Genomic DNA, 22,190 nt, shown 5'->3' on the forward strand with positions numbered 1-22,190 from the left:
GGTTCCTTTTGGATAGGCGAGCTGCTGTTGTACTTAGAACAAGAGGAACCCGCCCATTGCTGTGCGCACCTCGAGTGTGCATAAGTCTCTTTCTTGGTAACGGTGAGACTAGGTGGCCTATGCCTAGTGAGTCAGGAGCCTGGTGGCGTAGTGGGGACATATTGGGCTGCTAACCTCAAGGTCAGACACTTCGAAACCACCAACTGCTCCATGGGTAAAGGCGAGGTTCTCTCCTCCTGTGAAGAGTCACTGTCTCGGAAGCCCACAAGGGCAGTTCCACCCTGTCCTGTATGGTTTCCAAGAGTTGGCATCTACTTGTTGGCAGTGGGTTTGGCCTTTGTGAGTTTTTATGCCTAGTGAGGCCTATTTCTTAATCTCACAATAAGGTTTTAATGCATTTCCCACCTTTAAAATTTAGTTTATTTGACTGATTAGTGTGCAGGGTTTGTTGTTGTTTTAAAACGATTTCTGTCAGTGAGGAGGCATGTTGTCTCCAGCTGTTGGAACTTCCACCAGCTTGTCTTGGAGTTTGAGTCAGTGTCTCATCCTCCTCCACTGTGATACACTTGCTAGAAAACAAGCCAAGAGAAACTGCTGGGACCGGGAGATTGGGTGCTACTGAGTGTTTACAAATACCTGACTTGTAGTCTAATGAATGTACCCTAACACCGGAGGAAGGAATGTTTCAAACTTCTTCTCTTCATCCCCTGCGCTGTTAAGCATCTGGGGGTGGAGGGGTTGTGGTGTGCACATGTGTGCAAGTGTGTCTTTGGAGACAGTGTCCACAAAGTAGAAGTTCCTGCCTGGCGTAAATGGCTAGGTGATTGATTATTTACCCAAAGGGATCATGAAAGAGAGGCCTGGCAATCTGCTCCCCAAAGTTCTTGCAGTAATTCTATTCTAGGCAACACACGGGGTGACCATGAGTTAGAACAGCTTTGATGACACCTGGGTGGTTTGGGGCAAAAATGATGTCCCTGGCACCTAGTTGACGCTCAGTACAGGCGATTTATTACCTTCTCTCAAAAAAAGGTGACAGAATATCCTGTTATCGAGGTCTCCTTCTCAGGCAGAAACCTAAACCTTCTCGTCTGCCATCAGTGTGGGCCATAAGTCTGCCAAGCCAGGCCTGGGGATTCTGTGGGTCTTGGGAGCTGAGAGGCCTTGAGTAGCCGGCAGCACACTCTCCCCCGACTTCCCATTGTTGCCTTAGAAGAAAGGACAGGAAAGCAGCCGTGAAGAATTTCCATGAAACAAACAAAGGTCTGCATCTCTGTGGTCTTTTTTGATCATCCCTTGTCTAGGAAAAAAAAATCTGCCTTTTGTTGTCCAGCATTCCCACCAGAAACCGAGGTGAGAGACACAACACCCCAGTAGCCAAGTGTAGGTTCCAGTAGGAAGGCCCAGGGGCTTAACTTGAAATAGCAACGTCTAACCTTTGTAAGGGCTGCTTCCTGCCCATGGCTGCAGAAGCCATTTCCTGTGCTTCTAATTTTTCCAGGAGAGGAAGAAGCGGGGAGAGACCAACAATGACCTGTTTCTGGCAGATGTGTTTGCCTACCAGGGGAAGTTCCACGAAGCAGCCAAACTATACAAGAGGAGTGGGCGAGGGAACCTGGCCCTTGACATGTACACCGACCTCCGCATGTTTGAGAACGCCAAGGTAATCCACCCACTTCTCAGGCCCCAGCTGTCACTTGGAACCCACCAGGGATTTTACACTGATGTCCAAGTTGTTTACAACAAAAAGTGGTACGGGCAGGAAATAGCAACAGCTTCGGAAAGCATATGGGCAAATAAGTAAACAGCTACTGGGCAAAGCTGACCTCAGGCTGCCTTGGAAAGCTGGCATCCCAGGGCTCACCATCAGCAACACGCTGGGTGGGCTGGGAGTCTGAGTGAGGCTCTCTTCACTCAGCGAGGGTCCCAGGAACAGATCAGGTTCCCCGGCGGTCTCAAGCCTTTGTGCTGGCTCCACCAACCACTTAGGATGAGCTGATTCACTCCCACCACAGCTCCCAAGTGCCTCTGCCTGACTTTCTGGGCCTCCCAGGAGCTCCCAAAATGTCGTGATCAAAGCCTTGTCCTCAAGGGCACCTCACATTACCTTTAGAGACATGAAGCGGCCCCACCTCCATCCAGGTGGGTGAGGATGGAGATACCAGTATGTGCATGGAGCCCCCTTTACAGCTGGTCCCCAGTGGGCATGGGCCTTTAAAGGAGTGTGTGGGATAAGATCTTCCTGGACCATGCCCTGAGTGACCTCAGTGTGAATGTGTCCCACTAAGAGGCCCAGACCAGCCAAGACTTTTGCAGCTAATCCTAATTTGAGGTGGGAGGAGCATCGGCTCTCTGAAGCTATTAGGCTTCCCTTCCGGGAGGCACCCGTGTGAAGCTGCCTTTCCCGACAGTGTCAGAGCGGCTCTCAGCAATGTTGTTAAGTGAGTCATCAGCCACAATCAATTAATGACTATTAATAGTAATTATCCAGTGTACGAGTTCAAGGTGGAAAATGTTCTCCCGTTTTTCTCCTGCTTTTCAGTTCTTAAGCATGGCTGTGCACTCTTCCTCTCTCCTACCGTCTGCTCTCTCCTCAGGCTGAAAGCTGGGTTTTGTGTTCCTGTAATGTGGCTCCAGGAGTCCCTGTTCTTCAGTCCCTGAAGAGCACTTGTGGGCATACCTGTGCCACTAAGCTTCCTCTTCACCTTGGTGGTTCCTTCTCTCCCTGTCACGCCCAAGGAGCTTCGTGGTCTCCCCACTTCTGTGTCCTCACCTTGATTCTTCCTCCACGTGCACTGAGTAGGCTGAGTGGTACCACGCTGATAATGAGAACCCCCAGTCAGGGCTGCGCTCTTTCTAAAGGAGAACTCACATCTACTAACTGAGGACAAAACCTTAAGCTGAAGAATTGAATCCATAAAGGTAGAAAGAATCTAGGCATCGGGAACAATGGGGCATTAGACCGACTGCCCTTCTTAAGAACCAAAAACTGTCCCAAGTGGGCATTGGGGGCTTAGTAGCCAATGTCTTGGCATTCAGAAGTCTGGAGCCAGTCCTGGCCCTTCCTTTGGGCAACCTGAGGAAAGTCTTCATGTTTTAGAGCGAAACCTCTTCCCTCCTTGGAGGGCAACACACCGACATCTCAGTTGAGTTTTGAGAATTACTGAAACTAAGGAATGGGCAAGCCCTTTATAAATCTCAGGGTTAGGAGAAAGGGCAGGCTTAGCATGGCTGTGGAGTAGGGAGTCCCAGGTGGCCCCATCCCCTGCACCCAGCCCCTCCAGGCACGTCTCCCAGCCAGACACACAGCCCATTTACATGCTCCATCTGGTCTGTCTCTGTGAAGGTAAATAGAGTTGCTTTTTGTTTTAGTTTTTGATCACAATTCCAAGTAGGTTGGTTCCGTTTCAATGCGCCCCACCACCTAATCTGAGTTTGAGAAAATGTACGTGCCCATTATGTCTTTTGGGGGGAGAAATAGAGTGCTTATTAACATGGCATGTTTTTGTTTACTTGGAAATTGCTTCCCAAGATTCAATCTGGTTTTTGGAAAAATGTTAAATTACATTCCCACGTACAAATAAATTGTATGCTTTCCGGATAAGTGACATGTTTATATGGTGATAAAGGGAATTATAATGCTCTTAACTCTTATGTAGTATGTCCTTATCAAAAGCCCTAACCATGGGAACACTGCTTAGTCTCATCCATCACTCAGCACAGCGTCTTTCTGTCCACTCCAGGACAGAGGCTGCCATGGCCCCAGATAACGTGTAAATTAGCTTCATGGAACCCAAAAGCCTCTGAAAAGCCCGTTTGTGGAGCTCTGAAGGAACCACTTAGACTTGGCCTCCATCAGAGGAGGCCTCAACCCACAAGCTGGGTTCCTGGCTGCCTTCCTGTGGCGGATGACCTGGTCGCCCCCACTCCCCTGAGCATTTACTCGGGTCCCTTGGAAGGACATTTCTATTCCCTGATGAGATTCAGCTGTTGAGCCTCCCTCAACCAAGCAGGTTAGCAGAGTTTCCAACTTAGCGCTGGCATAAAGGATACACTTTGGTGTCTCTGCCACGAGTGAAGGGGGAGGGGTGGGGGGAGGTACCCATAATGGTCCAGAACAGGCTTTTTCTGCCAGCTGATGACTGCTTGCTAAACTCTTTCCCTTTGTGAACTCCAGAGAGACCTAGAGTCAGCTGAGAGGGTAGGGGGCTGCCTTTTATGGAGTCTGCCGCACAGGGTAAACTCTGCCTCTCTCTGCCCTTTTAAAAACATTTGATTGTCTTAGCCCAATCGAATCTGTTATTTTAGGGCTTATACACTTGCCCTGAAAGCACATGGAAAAAGAGAAGGAAAAAGAAAAGAAAAGGGAGGTAATTGCTGCGGTGGGTTTTTAGCATGCGTTTGACTTGACTGCAGCTTCCTGACAAAGGAGTGCTCATCACAGGAGCAGGAGTGCTTCTTTAGACTTCGGGAGCCTGCCACCAGAGCACTCTCTGCAGGTACATTATTCTTAAGAACTCAGCGCTTCTCGCTGGTTACGCAGATGGGGCGCCTCTGTATCCGTGTCAACACCAGTGCTGCCTCCACTCTGGCCAGCTCCCACCCAGGATGTATGGGTCAGTCCAAAAGTGTTGCTATCAGTCGTAGAGGTTTTTATTTTACAAAAATATCCAGATTTGAAGGCATTTTTGCTCAACATATTCTACTTCTAGGTCTCTAGATTTCTGAAGGCAGTACTTCCGTGTCTAACCCTTCCTCCCCAAAGAGCCCTGTGCGCTCTGGCGTAGACCACCTCAAAGGGGCAACCTTGGTTCTTAGCGGGACTCAAGTCTTGTTATTTTTCAGTATTCTTTGACTTTAGGAAACAGGACAAAATCTGAGAGGACGGGTCTCAGGGCTGTAGGGTGGGTGGAGTAAGGCTTCCAGGGCAATTCTTGGAGGCGAGGTCTGGCTACCCTTGAAGACCGAGCAGCCTCCTCGACAGGTTAGGAAACAGTTCCTTGGTCCCACTCCCCTGGCCCATCTCCCACCATTGCAGTTTTCAGTTTTCTTCAAACATATTCCTAGCAAGCCCCACAGTCAGCCGGTGCCCTTTGAGAAATATCTGTCAAGATTTTCCCTTAGGTATTCCAAAACACGGTCCCCATAACCTTCTGAGCTGACTGCTCAGCCTTCACGCCAACTGGCCAGCAGACCCCTCAGGAGCCATTGCACCAGTCGAACCACAAGACCGAGGCAGGGGTATTATCGAGAAAACTTGTCTTCAGTCACCAGCTGGTCTCAGAGACATGTCTAAACATGTTTTCTTTGGGATAAACCTGGGCATGTATGAATTGGAACTCCTTGAGCAATATTTTTCTACTTAAACTTCATTTTCTGGGTAACTATATCCTGAAAAGGGGGCTTTCCTGAGACTGTCTCACATTCTAGGGTCAACCCAAGAAAGCTGGGCCTGGCTTACAGAGCCCCCTGTGCGGTAGAGACAGCAGCGGCTCCTGACCTGCTCTTGTTCCCCAGTGGACCTCCAGTCCGCCACCACCCCCCTTGGCCTCCTGTTGGTCTGATCTTGGGGCAGGGTTGGATATCATTCAGCTGAGAAGTAATTGACACAAACCAGTTCTCCTTATCTGTCTTTGGGATATATCTGGGGGCAAGGCTGATGGACTGACTCCCTGCTTGCAGGCAGCAGCACATTTCAGAAACAGATGAGAATAGTGCTTTGAGTGTGGTGCTGGGGGCAGAGGGCACCGAGTGGCTTTTCCAGGGCTCTCCATGGTCTCAGCGTCCATCAGTGAGGCCTGTCATATCATCCATGAACCCACCGCCATCGAGTCCATTCTGACACAGTGACCTATAGGACAGAGTAGAACTGCCCTTCTGGTTTTCCGAGACATCTAAAGGAAGTGAATGAAGCTGACAGGTCTGAGTATTTGAATTGGACCAACCAGATGTACAGTCACTGTATAGGATGAGCCACATACCTCTGAAACGGTGCACATGAGCGGCAGCCGGCCCTGAGCAGGAACCGCCCATGCACAGCTCTGGACATGGTGCCAGAAAGGATTGTTCAGCTGCAGAACGCAGGCCATTAGTGGGAAGGAAAGGAAACGTTGAGCCACAGTCCTTGACACTCTGCAGTGTCCTTGTACCCATGGGGGCAGCCCCTGAGCCTCCTCCCTGACACCTGGGACTGCCCCTGGCCCCTCGCAGGCATGGGCCCCCGCCTGCATCCGGATAGCCACTTCAGCCAAATGCAGCCCGCCCTTGCTCCAGCTTTTGGCAGCCTGACGTAATGCTGGCAGCAGGAAGTCCTAATCCGGAGTGTTTTTGTTTGTTGTGCTTCCTCAGGATTTCCTTGGATCTGAGGACCCCAAAGAAACAAAGATGCTAATCACCAAACAGGCTGACTGGGCCAGAAATATCAACGAGCCCAAAGCTGCCGTGGAGATGTACGTCTCGGCAGGGGAGCACGCCAAGGCTATCGAGATCTGTGGCGACCACGGCTGGGTGGACACGTAGGTCTCACTTCCTGCCCCGGAAGCAGTTGGCAGCCTGTCGTGCCATGCCAACTCTTGGCTTTGACACACAAGGGTAAAACGAGAGTCTCTTGACTGTCGAAACCAGATGTGTGCCAACGGGTTCTTTGGGAGACACAGAGATTGAAGCGGGCGGTTGCTGCCTTTGCGAAGCTTATGGAGCCCCTGGGAAAAGGGGGGCCTCAGAGCTGAGGCCCTGAGGCAAGCGTGGCTCGGTCACCTGACAGGCCGTCAGTCCTCCCCCAGCCAAGGCTCAGATGGCAAGGGAAGAGGGCCAGCATCTGGGAAGTTCACGCCCGGACACTGCCCGTCCCAGCGCCCGCCATGGTGTCCATGGGGAACACTAACAGGAAGGAGGAAGTGCGAGTTATCGGATAGCGTCTCACGGAACTAGTCTTTCCATGGTGGGCCTTGCATTTCGAGAGGAAGGGGAGGGAAGCAGAGGCTGGAAGAGCTGTCTAAGGGGAGGTCTGCAGGGGCTGAAGTGAATGAGGCAATGGGTGAGGGCTGAGGGTGCCCTTCTGAGGAGGTGAGACCATGGTTGGGCCTGAAGGAGGCCCTAGTCAGGGCTGTGCTAGAACCCACGTGGGCAGGAGAGGACACAGGCACAGAGGCGGGAGACAGACAGCCAGAGTGGAGACCAGGGCATTGCACTGTCCCAGCTGGAGGGGCGAGGGGCCCGGCAGAGCTGGAGCCCTCGGGAAGGTGGGGGCTGATCAGTGGAGAGATGAAGAGTGACTGTGGATGCCGAGCCTGAGGGGTTGGAAAGGACACTCACCCGGAGCACAAGGAGGGGAGAGGCCCTGGCTGGGGTGGCCACGTAGAGAGACCCGCCCTTGTTGGGATCCTTAGGGTGAAGGGCTTCTGGAGAGTGGCTTTCGTGCGAGCATGTGCGTGAGTGGCTGGGGCTGGTGAAGGAGTGCCGGGCTCCCAGGCTCGGCCAGTCTGTGCCCCAGAGACACAAGTTGTTGGCAGCAACGGTGAGGTCTGTGGGTGGCAGTGGCACAGTTGGGCCTGGAGAACACAGAGAGAGGGGTGATTCTCATCCATCCTCACTGCCGTGGAGTCCATGCCCCCGCCACAGCCACCCTGTCGGCCCCTGTGCATGTCCGAGACTCTTAACGGAGCCTCAGTATTCTCCCTCAGAGGGGCTAGTGGTTTCAAACTGCTGACCTTGCAGTAAGCAGCCCAGTGGGTAAGCCAGTGTGCCTCCAGCTACTCCTCTCTTTACCTTGTTCAAGAGCAATGCTCCTGCAAGAGAGAGACAGATTTGCCCCCAGGTGGTTCTTTTTGCAGGAGGAAGGATACGGGAGAGGGCCTGGAGATCCAACGCCCTCTGCTCTGTTTCCCTATGTCACTTTCATTTGTATGTGATACTTACAAGGTTACTTTTTCAAGACAGGGCATACGTTGGTTGAGCCTCTTCTGTTTCTTTCCAAGTCTGGCTGTCAGGGATGTGACATTCTGAATGGTGCAGGGATATTCTGTTTGAAGGTGGGAGTTAAGGGTCTTCCTCTTTCCCTAAAAATGTGGCCTTTCCTTGCTTGGAGTGATTTTTCAAGTACAAATCGACAGGCCTCCTTCATCTTGCCTAACTCTTGACACAGAATCTGGTCTCGCGCCTGCCCCTCCCATCCCTCAAAGAGCAGGCCGGGAGAGCCTGTGCCTCTGGAGAGCTGCTTCACCCCAGGCCCAGCCTATCCAGAAGGGACCAGCACAATCTGTCTGAACCCCCGGGGAAAGAAGTAGGGTGCTTGGTCATTGTCTGCACTTGACTGGCCGGAGAGAGCCCCCTAGGAAGAGCATGTGACATGGGGGATATGGTGTCCTGGAGCAGGCAGCCCCCATCATTCCAGGCTGGGTTCCTGGAGCGGGTAGTGCACCCATCAAATACCTTCCCAAGGACCATGCTCTCTGTTCAGCACTGGGCACAACAAAGTGGGTCAGACAGCCTGCGCTAGAGGCGCCCCCATGCCCGCCCCACTTCCTGCCCTCAGACTCCCCTCTGCCTCTCCAGGTTAATCGACATTGCCCGCAAGCTGGACAAGGCTGAGCGGGAGCCCCTGCTCATGTGTGCGCACTACTTCCAGAAGCTGGAGAGCCCTGGCTACGCAGCAGAGACCTACCTGAAGATCGGTGACCTAAAGGCCTTGGCCCAACTGCACGTGGAGACGCAGCGCTGGGATGAGGTGAGGGCAGCGTGCTCTGCATGGACCAGGCACACGGGCAGGAGCGTGCAAGGGGCCTTTGAATTTGGAGGTAGTGGAGGTGTTCTGCTGGTTCTCTGGGCCAGAGTATGGTTCTCTGGTCTTGGCAGCTGTTTGTCCTTTATGTGTTCATTTGGAAAATCTTCAGTGGCTGCCCGCTCTGTGCCTGGGTCTGGGCATAGCAGTGGGTCTGGGCTGCCTCTGACCAGCTCCACAGGCTCACACATCTCTGACATGGAGATGCAGCTGTGCGACATGCGTGACATTAAAACCTGCCTGGTGACATTTCCTTTCAAGTGCTTTCCAAGTTCAGGGCTGCCAGAGCCTTTTCAGGGATCAACTCTTTGGTTCCCTCCATCATGCCAGCTGAAAAGATGGCAGGGACAGCCAGTGTGCCACCACCACTCTGGCCTGGCTGTCATCCTCCAGCGCACTGGTGGCCTTGCTCTCTGGGGAGCAATCGATTCTAGTTGAGGGACCCCACCCCCACCACAATCGGAGTGATCTGACTCGTCTATGCCCTCTGAATGGTTCCATTTAGGGAGGTGACGAGGTCACTGGTGAAAAAAGATGGGGCCAGTGACAGAGGAATAAATTTATCAGGAGGAGATTTTCAAGGCACATAAATGAAAGCACTCAGAACGGCTCAGTCCAGGCTGCATGGCAGGCAAACTTTCCCCCTCTTGCCATGCAGCGCTTCTCCCCAGGCTCCTTTGCGCTTCTCTTGGTCCTGTTTCTGTAAACTGAGGCAAGGCTGGCAGGTGGCTGTGGGGTGGGGTCAAGCCGTGGCCGTGTCCCACACCTCGTCAAGTGCACCGTCATCTGTGGCAGCTGATACGCAGTGATGATGACGGTAATGTCAGCTCTGTCTCCTTAGGTGTCGCATGCAATTAAAAGAAATCTGTTTGCAGCGCTACAGGGGCCCACGCAAACCCCCAAAATAAAATGTTTCCGATTCTGCGCCGCTTCTGTGGTCCAGAAACAGACTGTGTTGTTATTGAATCCAGTTGCTTGCATATTGCTGTTAATTGCCTTTTGTTTTCAAAGAGCTGATTTGTTTTTGCATTTCTGGAGGTGGTTGGGGGGTGGTGGTGGTGGTGGTGAGAGGACTCTCCCGCTCTTGAGTTGTCAGTCTAGCAAAATATGACATTTGTCATGATGCTGCCAAATGCGGCGCTGTCCTCGAGGGGGCTGTGGGATGCTGTATTAAGAGTGCCCTTGCTTCCCCACCAGGCCTTTGCTTTGGGCGAGAAGCATCCCGAGCTTAAGGACGACATCTATGTGCCCTACGCGCAGTGGCTGGCAGAGAACGATCAATTTGAGGAAGCGCAGAAAGGTAGGCCATAGTGGCAGAGGGACAGGGCCCCACTGAGGCTCAGGTCCCAGGGCCGGTCCCACCCTCCCCTCTGCGGTGGTCTCCATCAGACATCTCCTCTCTGCTTACTGACTCCTCCTCATGTAGCCCCCAGGCAGCCCTGCGCTGTAGGCTCTGTCCTTGTTAGTCCCATCTTGAAGTTGAGGACACCGGGTCTGGAAGCTCTAAGGAAAAGGGTTGGCCTGGAGCCCGGCAGCTCGGAAGTTGCACTTGGGGAGGGAGCACTGGTAGCCCCGTGGTTACACTTTGGGCTGCTATCCACAAGGTCAGCGGTTTGAAACCACCAAGCAAAGCTTTCCAGTGCTGTCAAGAGTTACAGTCTGAGAAACCCCCGGGGGCCAGTTTCACCCTGCCCTGCAGGGTCACTGTGACTTGGAATCGACTCAATGTCAGTGAGTTTGGTTTTGGTTTGGTTGTGAGGGCAAGTGAGAGTCCTCCCACCAGGGCCTGCCAGAGCTTTGGCCTGCCTGTCCTTTTCGGTGAGTCAGGCCAGCTCGTTTCTGGCTCCGATTCCCTTGGTGGGCGCTGCGCCTCGTCGCTTCCATTGGTAATATGGGCTGCAGGTGAGGGTGGCAGCTGGTAATGATCACTGTAAACGCAGGCTGCCTTCCTGGTGTTAGACACTGGCTGGGCACTTAACTTGCATGACCTTGAGTCCGCCCAGCAGTCCGCAGAGTGTCAGAAGCCAAACATGCCGTGTCAAGTGACCCAGCCGCACAGCCGGAACCAGCCAGAGTCTGTCTGCCTAGGAAGCCTGCTCTTCTGTGACTCTGATGGGGAAGCGTTCCTACGGAAGCTGGGTGTGTCATATTCCATAGCATCTCATTTACACTTCTATATGGTAACAGTTGCCACCTCCGGACACATTGCAGAACAAATGTCTCTCACTTGGAGCTCTTCCACTGAAAGCCCCCTTTGAAGGACAGCGTGTTCTCTCTGCTTCAGCATTTCCAGAGCACCCAGTTGCTGAAGGATCTGCATGTTTGGGCAAAACACATCAACCTATCCATCTGTCAGCGTCTGCCCTTCCAAGAATCCATCGCCATAGTAACTTGGTACTCAGACAGGAGATGGGAGATGAGAATGGAACAAAGGCAAGACCTTTTCCTTCTTTAGAAGCTGATTTGGATCATGCAAGCGTCACGTGTGGGCACCTGTCACAGCTGGAAGCACAGCTCTGGCACCCCCCAGGTCCTGGGGTCTGGCCACGGACTCAGGAAACTTCTGTTAGCTGCACTGTATGAGGGACTGAGAGATTCTGTGTGCGTGTACTCATTTTCACGAATGTTTGGTTGTGAGAACAGAGCTGGCTCTTGATAGGTTTCCTTTGAAAACCACTCTGTGGAAGGCAGCCCGAGTAGTTGAGCTGGATCTGCCACTTGCCCTTCACCTGCGAATGCCCGTTGCATTTGTTATGAGGGGGAGGGATCTTGAGAAGCCTGTGGTGACGATCCAGTGAGGTCATCGTGATGCCAGGCCTGATGCGAGTGTCAGGCCTCATTAGTGGTGCTTGGGAGTCACTTGCGCTGGGGGGGAGGGAGGGCGGGGCAGAGCCGAACCTAGCTCAGGACACAGCCCCAGGCTCTGCCCTGGCATTGGCCTTAGAAGTCGGGAAGTCCTGGCCAGTCAAGGATGGTCTTTCACGTTGTTCCTTTTGCCTTTTCCAAAGGCAGTTGCCTTTGCCCAGCAAAAGAGTCCAACTTGCTGCACTTTTCCAGGATGTAGGCTTGGTTATTTATAGCTCTCGGCCTGAGAGGCAGCATCCCAGCAACCACGCCACAGATGCTCAGAGAGCGTCCCACTTCCCAAGCAGCCCCTGCATGCTCCCCAGAGCCCCGTCCTGCCTCCTCACTGACCCCCCCAGGGTGTGCTCTTGTGCCCCTGCAGCGTTCCACAAGGCCGGGCGGCAGGGGGAGGCCGTCCGGGTGCTGGAGCAGCTCACACACAATGCAGTGGCCGAGAGCAGATTTAACGACGCGGCCTATTATTACTGGATGCTGTCCATGCAGTGCCTCGATATAGCCCAAGGTAAGTAAACAGCCTCCAGGCCGCTTGTTTCTCAGACCCGCTCTGGTACTAAGATAAACATCAGAAGAACTGGGACATTTTAATTAAAGCCCTGGGCTTGTTTATTGGGTGCATTGTCCATAACCCTGCCTCAAAGCAGTCCAATCTGACATATCTTTCCTCAGTTTGTCCATACGCACTGAAGACCGTCTGCAGCCGGCCCCCAGGTCACCCAAAGCATGTCTCCCCCCTGTTACCTGGGGAGCCAGAGTTGGGGCTGGTCTACACCAGTGAAAAATGAGCAGTGACAGGAGGAGACAAAAGGGAGATCGTATGCAATAACACCCCAGACTGTCACTCATCCCAAGCCGAAAAATTTTTTCAGTTGGGCTTTTTGTTCCCCCAGAAGACTTCCCATGATGCCTTGAGCAAGTCTGGAAGTGGAGGGGTGGGAGGGAGACGTTCGACACTGAAACAGAGCCAGCAGACTCGAGTGAGAAAAACATTGGAAGTGAGGCAGCTAGGTGGTTCCCTGAGCCTCTGTGCATCTGTCGTACTGGGGGCTCCTCTGCCCTACCTCAGCCACAGGGTTGCTGTGGGCACGGAGCCATGGCAGCCATCTGAGAACTGATATGCCCAAGGGTAAGCTGGCAGGTATCCGGTTGACACTGCCTGTCCCCATCCCCACTGATTCCCCTGGCAGCCGTGGACGCTGGTGACCACCTCCCATGATGCCCAGAGGACACCAGATCTGGGAGTCTAAGAGAAGCATCCTCAAACTGCTCCTGGCCACACACCCGCTGGGGCTGCTTAGTCAGCACCGTTGGCTCTGTCCCGTGGTGTTGGCTCAGGGTTTGGAAAGACAGATACTGGCAGAGGTGCCCTCCTCCTTCCTTCCATGGCTAGGTGGCAGTCACAGCCTTGGTTTGACACCTCTCACCTCCTACCCTCACTCCCCGCCCACTGCCCACAACAGATCCTGTCCAGAAGGATGTGATGCTTGGCAAATTCCACCACTTCCAGCACTTGGCCGAGCTGTATCACGGCTACCACGCTGTCCACCGGTACACGGTAAGGGGCTCCCGCAAGGAACTGGCACATTTCACAGCAGCAGCCCTCTGGGTCACGAGGGGCTGCTGGGAATCCTTATCCCTCTGCGGAGGAAAAGTCAGCAGCTTCGTTGTTCGTTCGTTTGTAAGTGGTGGGCTATGCTCCTGGGTTAGCAGCCCACGCCTGACATGAGCCCTTTTGGTTGCTTGGTTCAGGTGTCAAAGACTCGGTCAGACTCTAGGTTAGCTAGACAGAAGGCTGGCTTCTCTCTCATCCTGGGAGTGGGTGGGAGCTCTGTGGGGTCCTCTCCTTGAGAGTGAAGGCCCGGCTTCCCTCCCAGTCCTGCTACTGATTTGTGTGTCTTTGGTCAGTTCACTTCCTTCCTGTCTCTACCTTCTGCTTCCTTCTTTATAAATCCCTCTTTTTATCACTCTTCCCAGTGGCAATGAGGCACAGAGGCAGGATGCGAGCAGCCTCTTCAGCCTGTGCCTTCTCTCAACATAGAATGTGTCGATGAAATGCCCCCAAAGTGCAAGGCCCTGTGCTGAGCCGCCGCAAGGGAGGTAGCGGCCATCTAGTGACTGCTAGAGGGTTTTCATGGCTGTGGTCTTTCAGAAACAGATCGCCAGGCCTTTCTTCCATGCTGCCTCTGCATGGGCTCAAGCTGCCCATCTTTCAGTTAGGAGAGTGCACTGTACCAACAGTAGCCAACCTTGTTCAGGAATCTCTTAGTGTATACCAGCCAGTGTAGTATGGACTGAATTATGTCAAGTCATTTCATCCTGGTAACAATGCTGCCTGTTTTAGAGATTAGAAACTGGAGGCAGTAGGCAGTGAGATCCCATAGCTAATAAGTCACAGAACCGGCACTTGGCCCCCCTTCTGATCCCCCACCCCAGGAGCAGCAGACCACTGGCTCTCAGCCCATCCCCACTGTGGGACCTGGGGCTGGCCGTCAGACTTCTCTGTGTCTCATTCTCCTCCTCTGTAGAGCAGTGACCGTGATAGGACCATGTAGTGGGTGGTTGGGACGATGAAGTGAGCTAGTACAAGGAGACTATTGGGGAGCGAGCCTGGCCCTCAGTGTGTGTCACTGCTCTGCTCACTGCCCCCTCCAGCTCTTTGACTCACATCCTGCCCCTGCACTTCACTGCCACTGGGCAGAGTGATAAAAAGTTTATAAAGAAGGAAGCGGAGGGTAGAGACAGGAAGTGAACTGCTCAAAGGGCCTGCCTTCCATACAGGACCATTTTGTCTCATGAGCGCTCTCTGCATGGACACCTGGAAGCTTCTCTGGCAGGCTCTGCCTATTGTCAGTCTCTGTCTGCACTGAGCTCAGTAGACACAAGGGCCTTATCTTCTCATAGTCTTCTGTCTCTTGAGATGAGACCCCCCCCCCCGGGGCCCCTCAGTTTGCTTGAGCCACATTGGAGCCCAGCTTCCTCTCCTGGCTCTCCATTGTCTACTCCTGGACCGACCATCACCTCTTCGAGCCCTGCTCCAGGCTGCCCAAGGGCAGGCGTGTGGCCAGGGCTCTGGTGCTTCCAGCCTGCTGAGGCTTCTTTGTGGAGTCATATCTTCATTCAACAATTGCCTGCTGTTATGACAGAGGACATTGTCCCTGTTCCCAAGGAGCACATCCTCTGTGTCAGAGCCCAGTAAGCAAGCAGCCACAGGAAAAGGCTTTTTGCCGCTGCCCACCATGGGAAGCCTTCCTGTAGGTGCTGACCCCAAGCCAAGAGGAGGGGCAGAGGGCAGTAAGAATGAGGCAGGTATAACCTCCTTCCTGGGGGACAGACAACAGAAAAGTGGGTAAAGGGAGACATCAGACAGTGTAAGATATGACAAAATAATAATTTATAAATTATCAAGGGTTCATGAGGGAAGGGGGAGCGGGGAGAGGGAGAAAAATGAGGAGCTGATATCAAGGGCTTAAGTGGAGAGCAAATATTTTGAGAATGATGAGTGCAATGAATGTACAAATGTGCTTACACAATTGATGTATGGATAGATTGTAATAAGAGTTGTATGAGCCCCCAATAAAATGATTGGCAAAAAAAAGAATGAGGCAGGTGACAAGAAGGAAGGGCTCCCTGCAGTGTACCATATGTTAGGGCTTCCCAGGGGCTGGTTTGGGGACCCAGTGGAGCAATTCTGCCTGGGATATGGCCGAGGGGTGAGTGTCAGTCTTCCCAAACAGGAAATGCTGATCCGGGTCATCTGGGGTCTCAGGACATTGCTTTGGATTCCACTCCTAGCCCAGTAGCCAGAGGTGGCTAGCATCCTAGCTCGCACCTAGTGCAGAAGGCAGGCTTAGGGTGTTTGCACCCTGGAGCTGGTAGAGAGGACAGAGATGTAGGTGGGAACTGAAGAGAACGTGCCAGAGCCCTGAGCTGGAGCCAGAAAGCATAGGGTCCGTCCCAGAAATGGAGACCACCTTGAGGCGCAGGCTGGTAGCTCAGTGGTGAATATGGCTCAATAGCAGCCTTGGGCTCTGTCCTCTATTACCAGCAAGGGGCTGGTGCACGGTCCTCCGCACTGTCTCGAAGGCAATATTGGAAAGCAGTGCTCCTTTTAAGCAGGGACTTGGAAAGGACGTCTGTCACCTTTCATTGCTGCCTGTGGATGGGAACCCCCTCTGGCCCATTGGGTCAGACCTAGTGTCTGGTGTCTGCGCCTTGGCCTGGCTCTGCAGCTGCTCCCCTGAGGAACTGGCTCCCATTCACTTTTCTCTGCCTGTAGGAGGAGCCGTTCAGCTTCCATCTTCCAGAAACCCTTTTCAACATCTCCAGGTTCCTGCTGCACAGCCTGACCAAGGACACCCCTTTGGGAATCTCTAAATTGTATCCTTTCTCCCAACCCTCGGTGCTCCTGCAGACCTGGCAGCCAGGAGGTTGAGCAGCCAGTCACAAGAAGTTAGCCTTCAGGGCTCTCCCTACTGGGCCCAGCAGTTCCCCTCCCTGGAGCCCACAGATGAGGGTGTGACGCAAAGTTTGGGAGCTACAGGCCTTGGGCATTCCTGCAGGGTGGGGAGGGCTTGTGTTTGTGTGCCCCAGCCCGCCCGACACTGGGAGACAAGGCTGCTGTCTTGTAGGAGCCTGGTGACAGACCAGTGGGCTGTGGCCTGGGGAGGAATGAAGTCTAGGCTGGGGCCCTGGTGAGGGATGTCCATCCTGGGGGCTGAGGCCACCAGCAGGAGACCAGAGCTGGGGCATGGTGTAGGGAGTGCTGAAGCCACGCCTGGCGGGGCAGTGAGAGCCACTGAAGGACTGTAGACAGAGAAGGGGCCTTGAAGAGCTGGTATTGCCAGAAAGGAACAGGAAATAAGCATCCTTTTTAAAGGTCTTGAAGCAGCCCTGGTGGTGCAGTGGGTTGAGCAGTGGGCCGTTCAAACCCACCAGCTCCTCTGCTAGGAGCAGTTCCACTTCTTCCAAAGGGCTGCTGCATTCAAGGTCATAATTACCCTCCACTTCCCGTTTTCTCCAGCCCTCCCCAGCCTCTCTGCTAGGAAGGGCCCTCACGGTGGTCCTAGGCCCCTTCTCCTTCCAACCCCACCCCCCAACCCACACACATACACCCCAAGTGAGGGCCCGAGGTGCGCCCTGGTGAGGAGGAGCTTCTCTGAAGAGTCCAGCACACGGTTCAGGCTTCAAGGGAAACTCAAACTGAGGAAGCCTCACCACCGCCTGTCTATCACGTGCTGATGCAGCGGTGCCTGCTGGCCTGAGCCTGCACCCAGCCCTCTCAGCCAGTGTGCTCACAGCGTGGGCTTGGAGTCCTGACTTTGCTCCCTGCTGCCTGTGGCCTGGCTTGGACCCCATCTCTGGGGAGGAGGGCAGCAGCACCAGGAAAGAGGGGTGAGAGGCAGTGGCTGGGCCTTGGGCCTCGGACCTCAGATGAGAAGATGCTAGGGAAAGTGGAGCAGTCAGCTGGCTGGGGAGGGCGGAGGTGTAGCTGAGAACCAGAAAGGCCCAGAGAGCAGGGCACCAGGGTTGTCAGTGTTAGGTCGCTGAGAGGGCAGGTGCCATAGGGACTCAGACCATCAAGAGAGGCCTTTATGAGGTGCAGGGTGAGAGAAGCCCATGCGCCCAGGTCTCTGTGCTGACCCTGAGACATCTGCTTCAGACTGTACCCGGCAGCCATTTTGGCTGGTGAGGGCACAGGGTAAGCCATGTGGGGGACCAGAGACCATGTGGGGGTGTGCCGATGACTGGAGACAGGGCCCAGGACCATGAGGGCCCTTCCTGACAGGCTGGGGAGGGCTGGAGAAAACAGGAAATGGAGGGTAATTATGACCTTGAATACCACTGTCTTCAATGGGGTTACACTACTCAGGGAATGTCGCCTTGTTTGTCTCTGGGGAAACCCTGGCCAGGACACCCGAGCACTCTTCTTGGAACTCGCTGCTGTGCAAATGCACCCCTCACTCCTCGGGTTCCTGCCAGGCCTCCTGGCCGGCTCGGCCTCTGCTATCCTTAACCTGGACTCAGCAAAACGCTGCTCACCCTGGCCAAGCAGAGCAAGGCTCTGGGCGCCTACAAGCTAGCCCGGCACGCCTACGACCAGCTGCAGGGCCTGCACATCCCCTCCAAGTTCCAGAAGTCCATCGAGCTGGGAAGCCTCACCATCCGCTCCAAGCCCTTCCAGGACAGCGAGGTGAGCACACAGTCATCTCAGGGGATGCTTCTCCAGTACTGTGTGTGTTTGTTGTGGGTGTGGTGTGGTGGGTGTATGGGGGGTGCGTATGCACAAGTGCATGCACAGAGCCCCCTGACAGCTTCCGGTGTGGCTGTGGCTACATTTGGAAGGTAGCCTGCCATGTTCTCACCCCTGTGTGACTCTTACCTGCCTACTGCTGGCCGGCTCTGCCGTTGCCACCGCCTCTTTGGTCACAGCCCCCAGTGCCTCTGAGACCCTGGGTGGGCCCTGACCACCCTCGCTGCCTCGTCCTCCCCTTAGGTGGGCGCTGTGTGCCACTGTAGCCCAGACCCTGTGTACCACCACACCAGGCTGACCCTGAGCCCAGAGCCCCTGCTCTGCCTTGCCGCATCCCCTTTCCCAGGTATTGATCTCCAGCAAGTCTGCCCGACGACAACAGCTGCAGCCCAGGCCCCAGCCCTTCCCTCCAACCGGCCAGCAACCATCTGTGTTAATCCCCATCCGAGCTCAGAGCAGTGCTTGGTGCCAAACAGATCTGGGTTTTCATTCCAGCTCTGCTCTTTCCTAGCTGTGTCTCAAACTTTCTGAGCCTCAGTTTCCCCGGCTATCAAGTGGGGACCCAGAGTTGCTGTCCCTCCCACTGGTGGTTGAGAGACAGCAGAGGGAATGCGCTTGGCGCAGTGCCTGCAGTGTGGTCTAAAGTAAGTGATTGGTCAGCAAGTGATTGGCTGTGGTTCTTATCACTTCCTGCCAGAAGAGTCTTGCTGGCCCCTCCCAAGGAAGGAAATGTCTGGGGCAAGGGCCCTCAGGTCTGCAACCCCTCCTCAAGCTTCACCCCAGTACAGGTCCCTCCCTTCTCCCTCAAGGGGCCTTTCCAATGGCAGCCCAGTGTAGGGCAAGGAGGGGCCCAGGCTGAGGTGTGTGCCCGAGGTAGCGGGCGGGCATGTGTCTCTGCAGGATCTGGTGCCCTTGTGCTACCGCTGCTCCACCAACAACCCACTGCTCAACAACCTGGGCAATGTCTGCATCAACTGCCGCCAGCCCTTCATCTTCTCCGCCTCGTCCTACGGTGAGCCCTGCTGGTGGGGCGGTGACACTGTGCTGCCTGACCCATTACTGCCTGCGTGCCCAGAGCCAGTGCTTGGTGCTGCCCAAGTTGCACGCCCACTTCCAAGAGCTGGTGAGGGCTTGCCTGAGGACCAGGCCAGGGATACGCAGCCAGGCAGCAGGCTCTATGCCCAGCTCCAGACGCCTGACAGGAGCTGAGAAGCACCGTCCAGTAGCTGGGCAGAGGCCTCTTCTCCCTCAGGGGAGCCCGGCCCGCTTCACCGGCAAAGAGGAAGGGCAGAACCCTCTAGCATGAGTCCTCCACACCCACAGCGGGGAGGCCGTGTGATAGGAGTGGGGTGTGGGCCCGTCGGCCTGTGCTGCTCCTGTAGAAGCGCTCCAGCCCCTCACCTCCCTCCTGTGACTGTACCTCCAGAGGTTCTGCATCTGGTCCAGTTCTACCTGGAGGACGGGATCACCGACGAGGAAGCTGTCGCCCTCATCGACCTGGAAGCACCACGACACAACAGGCGGGAGGGCAAGTGGCAGGAGGTCGTGAGCAACAGTATCCTCTGTGCCGGCTGTCAGGGGAGGGTCGCGGGGAGGGGCAGGCTGTGGCCCAAGGAATTGGAGAGGGGCCCCATGGGAGCAGGGGTAGGGGCCAGAAATGGACAGAGGGCCAGCCAGGCCAAAGGTGCTAGGAGGGGACTCTGAGGAGTGCCACCTGGCCTTTCCCTGTGTCTTGTTCAATGAGGCTCTGAAAAGGCTACAATAAGTGGCATCCTGGGATTGATGTCCATGCTGACGGCCCAACACTCCCAGGCAGGCCGAGTTCTGTGTCAGCAGCAGAAAGCGTGACCCTGGCTGGACACAGGCGGGATGGCAGCCAAGCTGGGCCCAGGGCCTGCCTCTGCACCAGTAGGTGGCCTCCTCCTCCCAGAACTGCTCTCTGGGTGGCCCATCACACAGCCACTCAGAGGGCCTCACAAGGCAGCCTGCACAGCCCAAAGGAGGACACTTGCCTTGGGCAGCCTGGGACTAATGGAGGGTAGATGGTGACCTGATGGTGCTGGCACCTGTGCTCCTGGCAAAAGCTCCTGGGCCAGCGTTCCTCAACCTGGAATGCATGCACTTCACCAGGGACCCTGCCGCTCACTGGGCCACAGTTTGAAGACTGACTGAAGGGAGAAGCTAGAGAGCTGTGTGTTAAAGAAGTGGACCCTCAGCTGGGTCCCCAGTCCCTCCCTTCTGGCCTCGAAGGAGAACTCAATCCATTAATGCTTTGTGAAATAGGACCTCAGGGGCCTCCCAGTGCCTCTGGCCATGGCTTCCTGCTGGGCCCTTATTTCTTCTCCCAGCCGGTGGGCAGCAGCCTCTACCTCATGACACCTTGTCCAGCCAGCAACAGGAAGCATATCTCTCTCTCTCTCTCTCTCTCTCTCTCTCTCTCTCTCTCTCTCTCTCTCTCTCTCTCTCTCTCTCTCTCTCTCTCTTCTCTCTCTTTCTCTCTGAGGGAGACATGGGCCAGCAATACCTACTCCCCACCCCCAGTCTGTCAGTCTGTGCTACCTAGAAGCTGTCTCCACGGCCTTCCTACCCTTCCCACCCCTGGTCGTCAAGGGGGACACAGGGTAGAAGGAGCTCTTCACGCTGTGGGTGGAGGGTGAGCTTGTTTTCAGCCTGGGCCTCCGGTGCCAGCCTTGACCAGACCCTGCAGATTCTCAGACGCTGAGGCTTGACGAGACCATGGACCCCATGGGCGATGATGACCCATTCACCGCAAAGCTGAGCTTTGAGGTGAGTGGGTGTTGGGCCCCGGACCTGTGGGAAGCAAGCAGGTGCAGGCCCCTCCGTCTGCATGGGGCTCAGAGAATGGGTAGGCCGGCCAAAGACCGAGAGAACAGGGGTGTTTGTGTGTCAGGCCCTGGAGAGCATCTGAGGGAGGCAGTGTCCAGCTTGTCCCCTGTCTAGAGCTGCTAGGGACAGGGGGTATGGGGTCCCCTACAGGGTATCCTCCCTGGCCACCCTCTAGGTGTATGGGGTGGTGGTCCCTGCAAGCACACTGCCCTCCCTACCTGTGACCCACAGCAAGGCGGCTCAGAGTTTGTGCCGGTGGTGGTGAGCCGGTCAGTGCTGCGGTCCATGAGCCGCCGGGACATCCTCATCAAGCGCTGGCCGCCGCCCTTGAAGTGGCAGTACTTCCGCTCGCTCCTGCCTGATGCTTCCATCACCATGTGCCCCTCCTGCTTCCAGGTAGGAGCCCCTGCTGCTCCTGGCAAGCCTCCTGGTCTGCCTTCTGTACCTCTTGTTTCTTGAGCATCCCCTGGGGAGACCAGGACCGGAGACAGGCGCTCAGGGTTATTGCTCAGTGTCCAGGCCTAGCCCTGCATGCCCTTGACCCCTCCGCACCCTTCCCTGCCTTCCCCTGGGCCTGCCCTGCAGGGTCACGGTGGAAGGTTGTCCTGTGTCTGAAAGAGAGCACAGATGGGGTGCTGGTGCTTTGGGTTTCAGCCTGAGGGAAAGGACCTCAGACCCACCCTTCTCATCCCCAGACCCTGCAGAGCTGCCACCTTCCCCCCTCCCCACCCCACCCCGTCCCCACAAACAGTGCCCAGAGAACTCAGGGCCCATGGTCTCACCTTAGATGTTCCACTCGGAGGACTACGAGCTGCTGGTGCTGCAGCACACCTGCTGCCCCTACTGCCGCCGGCGCATGGACGACCCCAGCCTCTGATGCAGCCCCACAGCCCCAGGGGAGAGGGCTAGCACTCGAACGTGTCTTGGGCCAGATGAAGTTTGCTTGTCAGGGAGGGGCCTGTGCCACCACAAATCCCTATTTATGGCAATCCGTGCCTTGTAAATAGCACCAGGAGATGGGGAGAGAATGTACATATATTTTCTAAGGGGAAAAAAAATCTGTTACTTTCCAAATGGCGGCTCGGGTTGTTGGCGGCAGCCTGCTGGAGTCCACAGATCTGTCAGACCATTAACATGTACACTTTGCGAACAGATTGCCTCAATAATTACAAATAAAAGGGCTACTTATTTTCATCAATGTCTGCATTTTAGCAAATCTTCATATTGTCTGCAACTTAATTTCCTTATGCAAAAGTGCACCTGTTTCTAATTTGATCCAGGAGAGCATTATATTTGTGTGCTCTTAAAAATGTAATCTAATCGAAATGGCAATGTGGAAGGGGTAGGGGCGTGGTTATTTTGTGTGTGTTTATTTCAGTTTCATGGGGCTACATCTCGACAAAAAAAAAAATCAGATACCTGGTTCCAAAGATGGCAGCCGTTGAAAGGAAA

The 22,190-nt window shown here is 54.8% G+C and overlaps 1 protein-coding gene across 2 annotated transcripts in view; it reads left to right on the forward strand.

Moving 5' to 3' along the window:
- The window catches only part of IFT122 (intraflagellar transport 122), an 80,164-nt gene extending 58,228 nt beyond the window's left edge, over positions 1-21,936 (forward strand). For both annotated transcript variants that reach the window (XM_075550062.1, XM_075550060.1), the window contains 13 exons: positions 1,502-1,663; positions 6,349-6,515; positions 8,554-8,725; positions 9,977-10,079; positions 12,006-12,146; positions 13,102-13,196; positions 15,918-16,018; positions 17,666-17,831; positions 18,792-18,903; positions 19,318-19,446; positions 20,599-20,678; positions 20,970-21,134; positions 21,526-21,936. In XM_075550062.1, coding sequence (XP_075406177.1) covers positions 1,502-1,663; positions 6,349-6,515; positions 8,554-8,725; positions 9,977-10,079; positions 12,006-12,146; positions 13,102-13,196; positions 15,918-16,018; positions 17,666-17,831; positions 18,792-18,903; positions 19,318-19,446; positions 20,599-20,678; positions 20,970-21,134; positions 21,526-21,615 — 1,683 coding nt within the window. In that variant the 3' untranslated portion in view covers positions 21,616-21,936. The remainder of the gene's footprint in view (positions 1-1,501; positions 1,664-6,348; positions 6,516-8,553; positions 8,726-9,976; positions 10,080-12,005; positions 12,147-13,101; positions 13,197-15,917; positions 16,019-17,665; positions 17,832-18,791; positions 18,904-19,317; positions 19,447-20,598; positions 20,679-20,969; positions 21,135-21,525) is intronic.
- Positions 21,937-22,190: the final 254 nt, after the last annotated feature.

The sequence above is a fragment of the Tenrec ecaudatus genome, chromosome 5 (genome assembly GCF_050624435.1).
Source record: "Tenrec ecaudatus isolate mTenEca1 chromosome 5, mTenEca1.hap1, whole genome shotgun sequence".
Taxonomy (NCBI): Eukaryota; Metazoa; Chordata; class Mammalia; order Afrosoricida; family Tenrecidae; genus Tenrec; species Tenrec ecaudatus.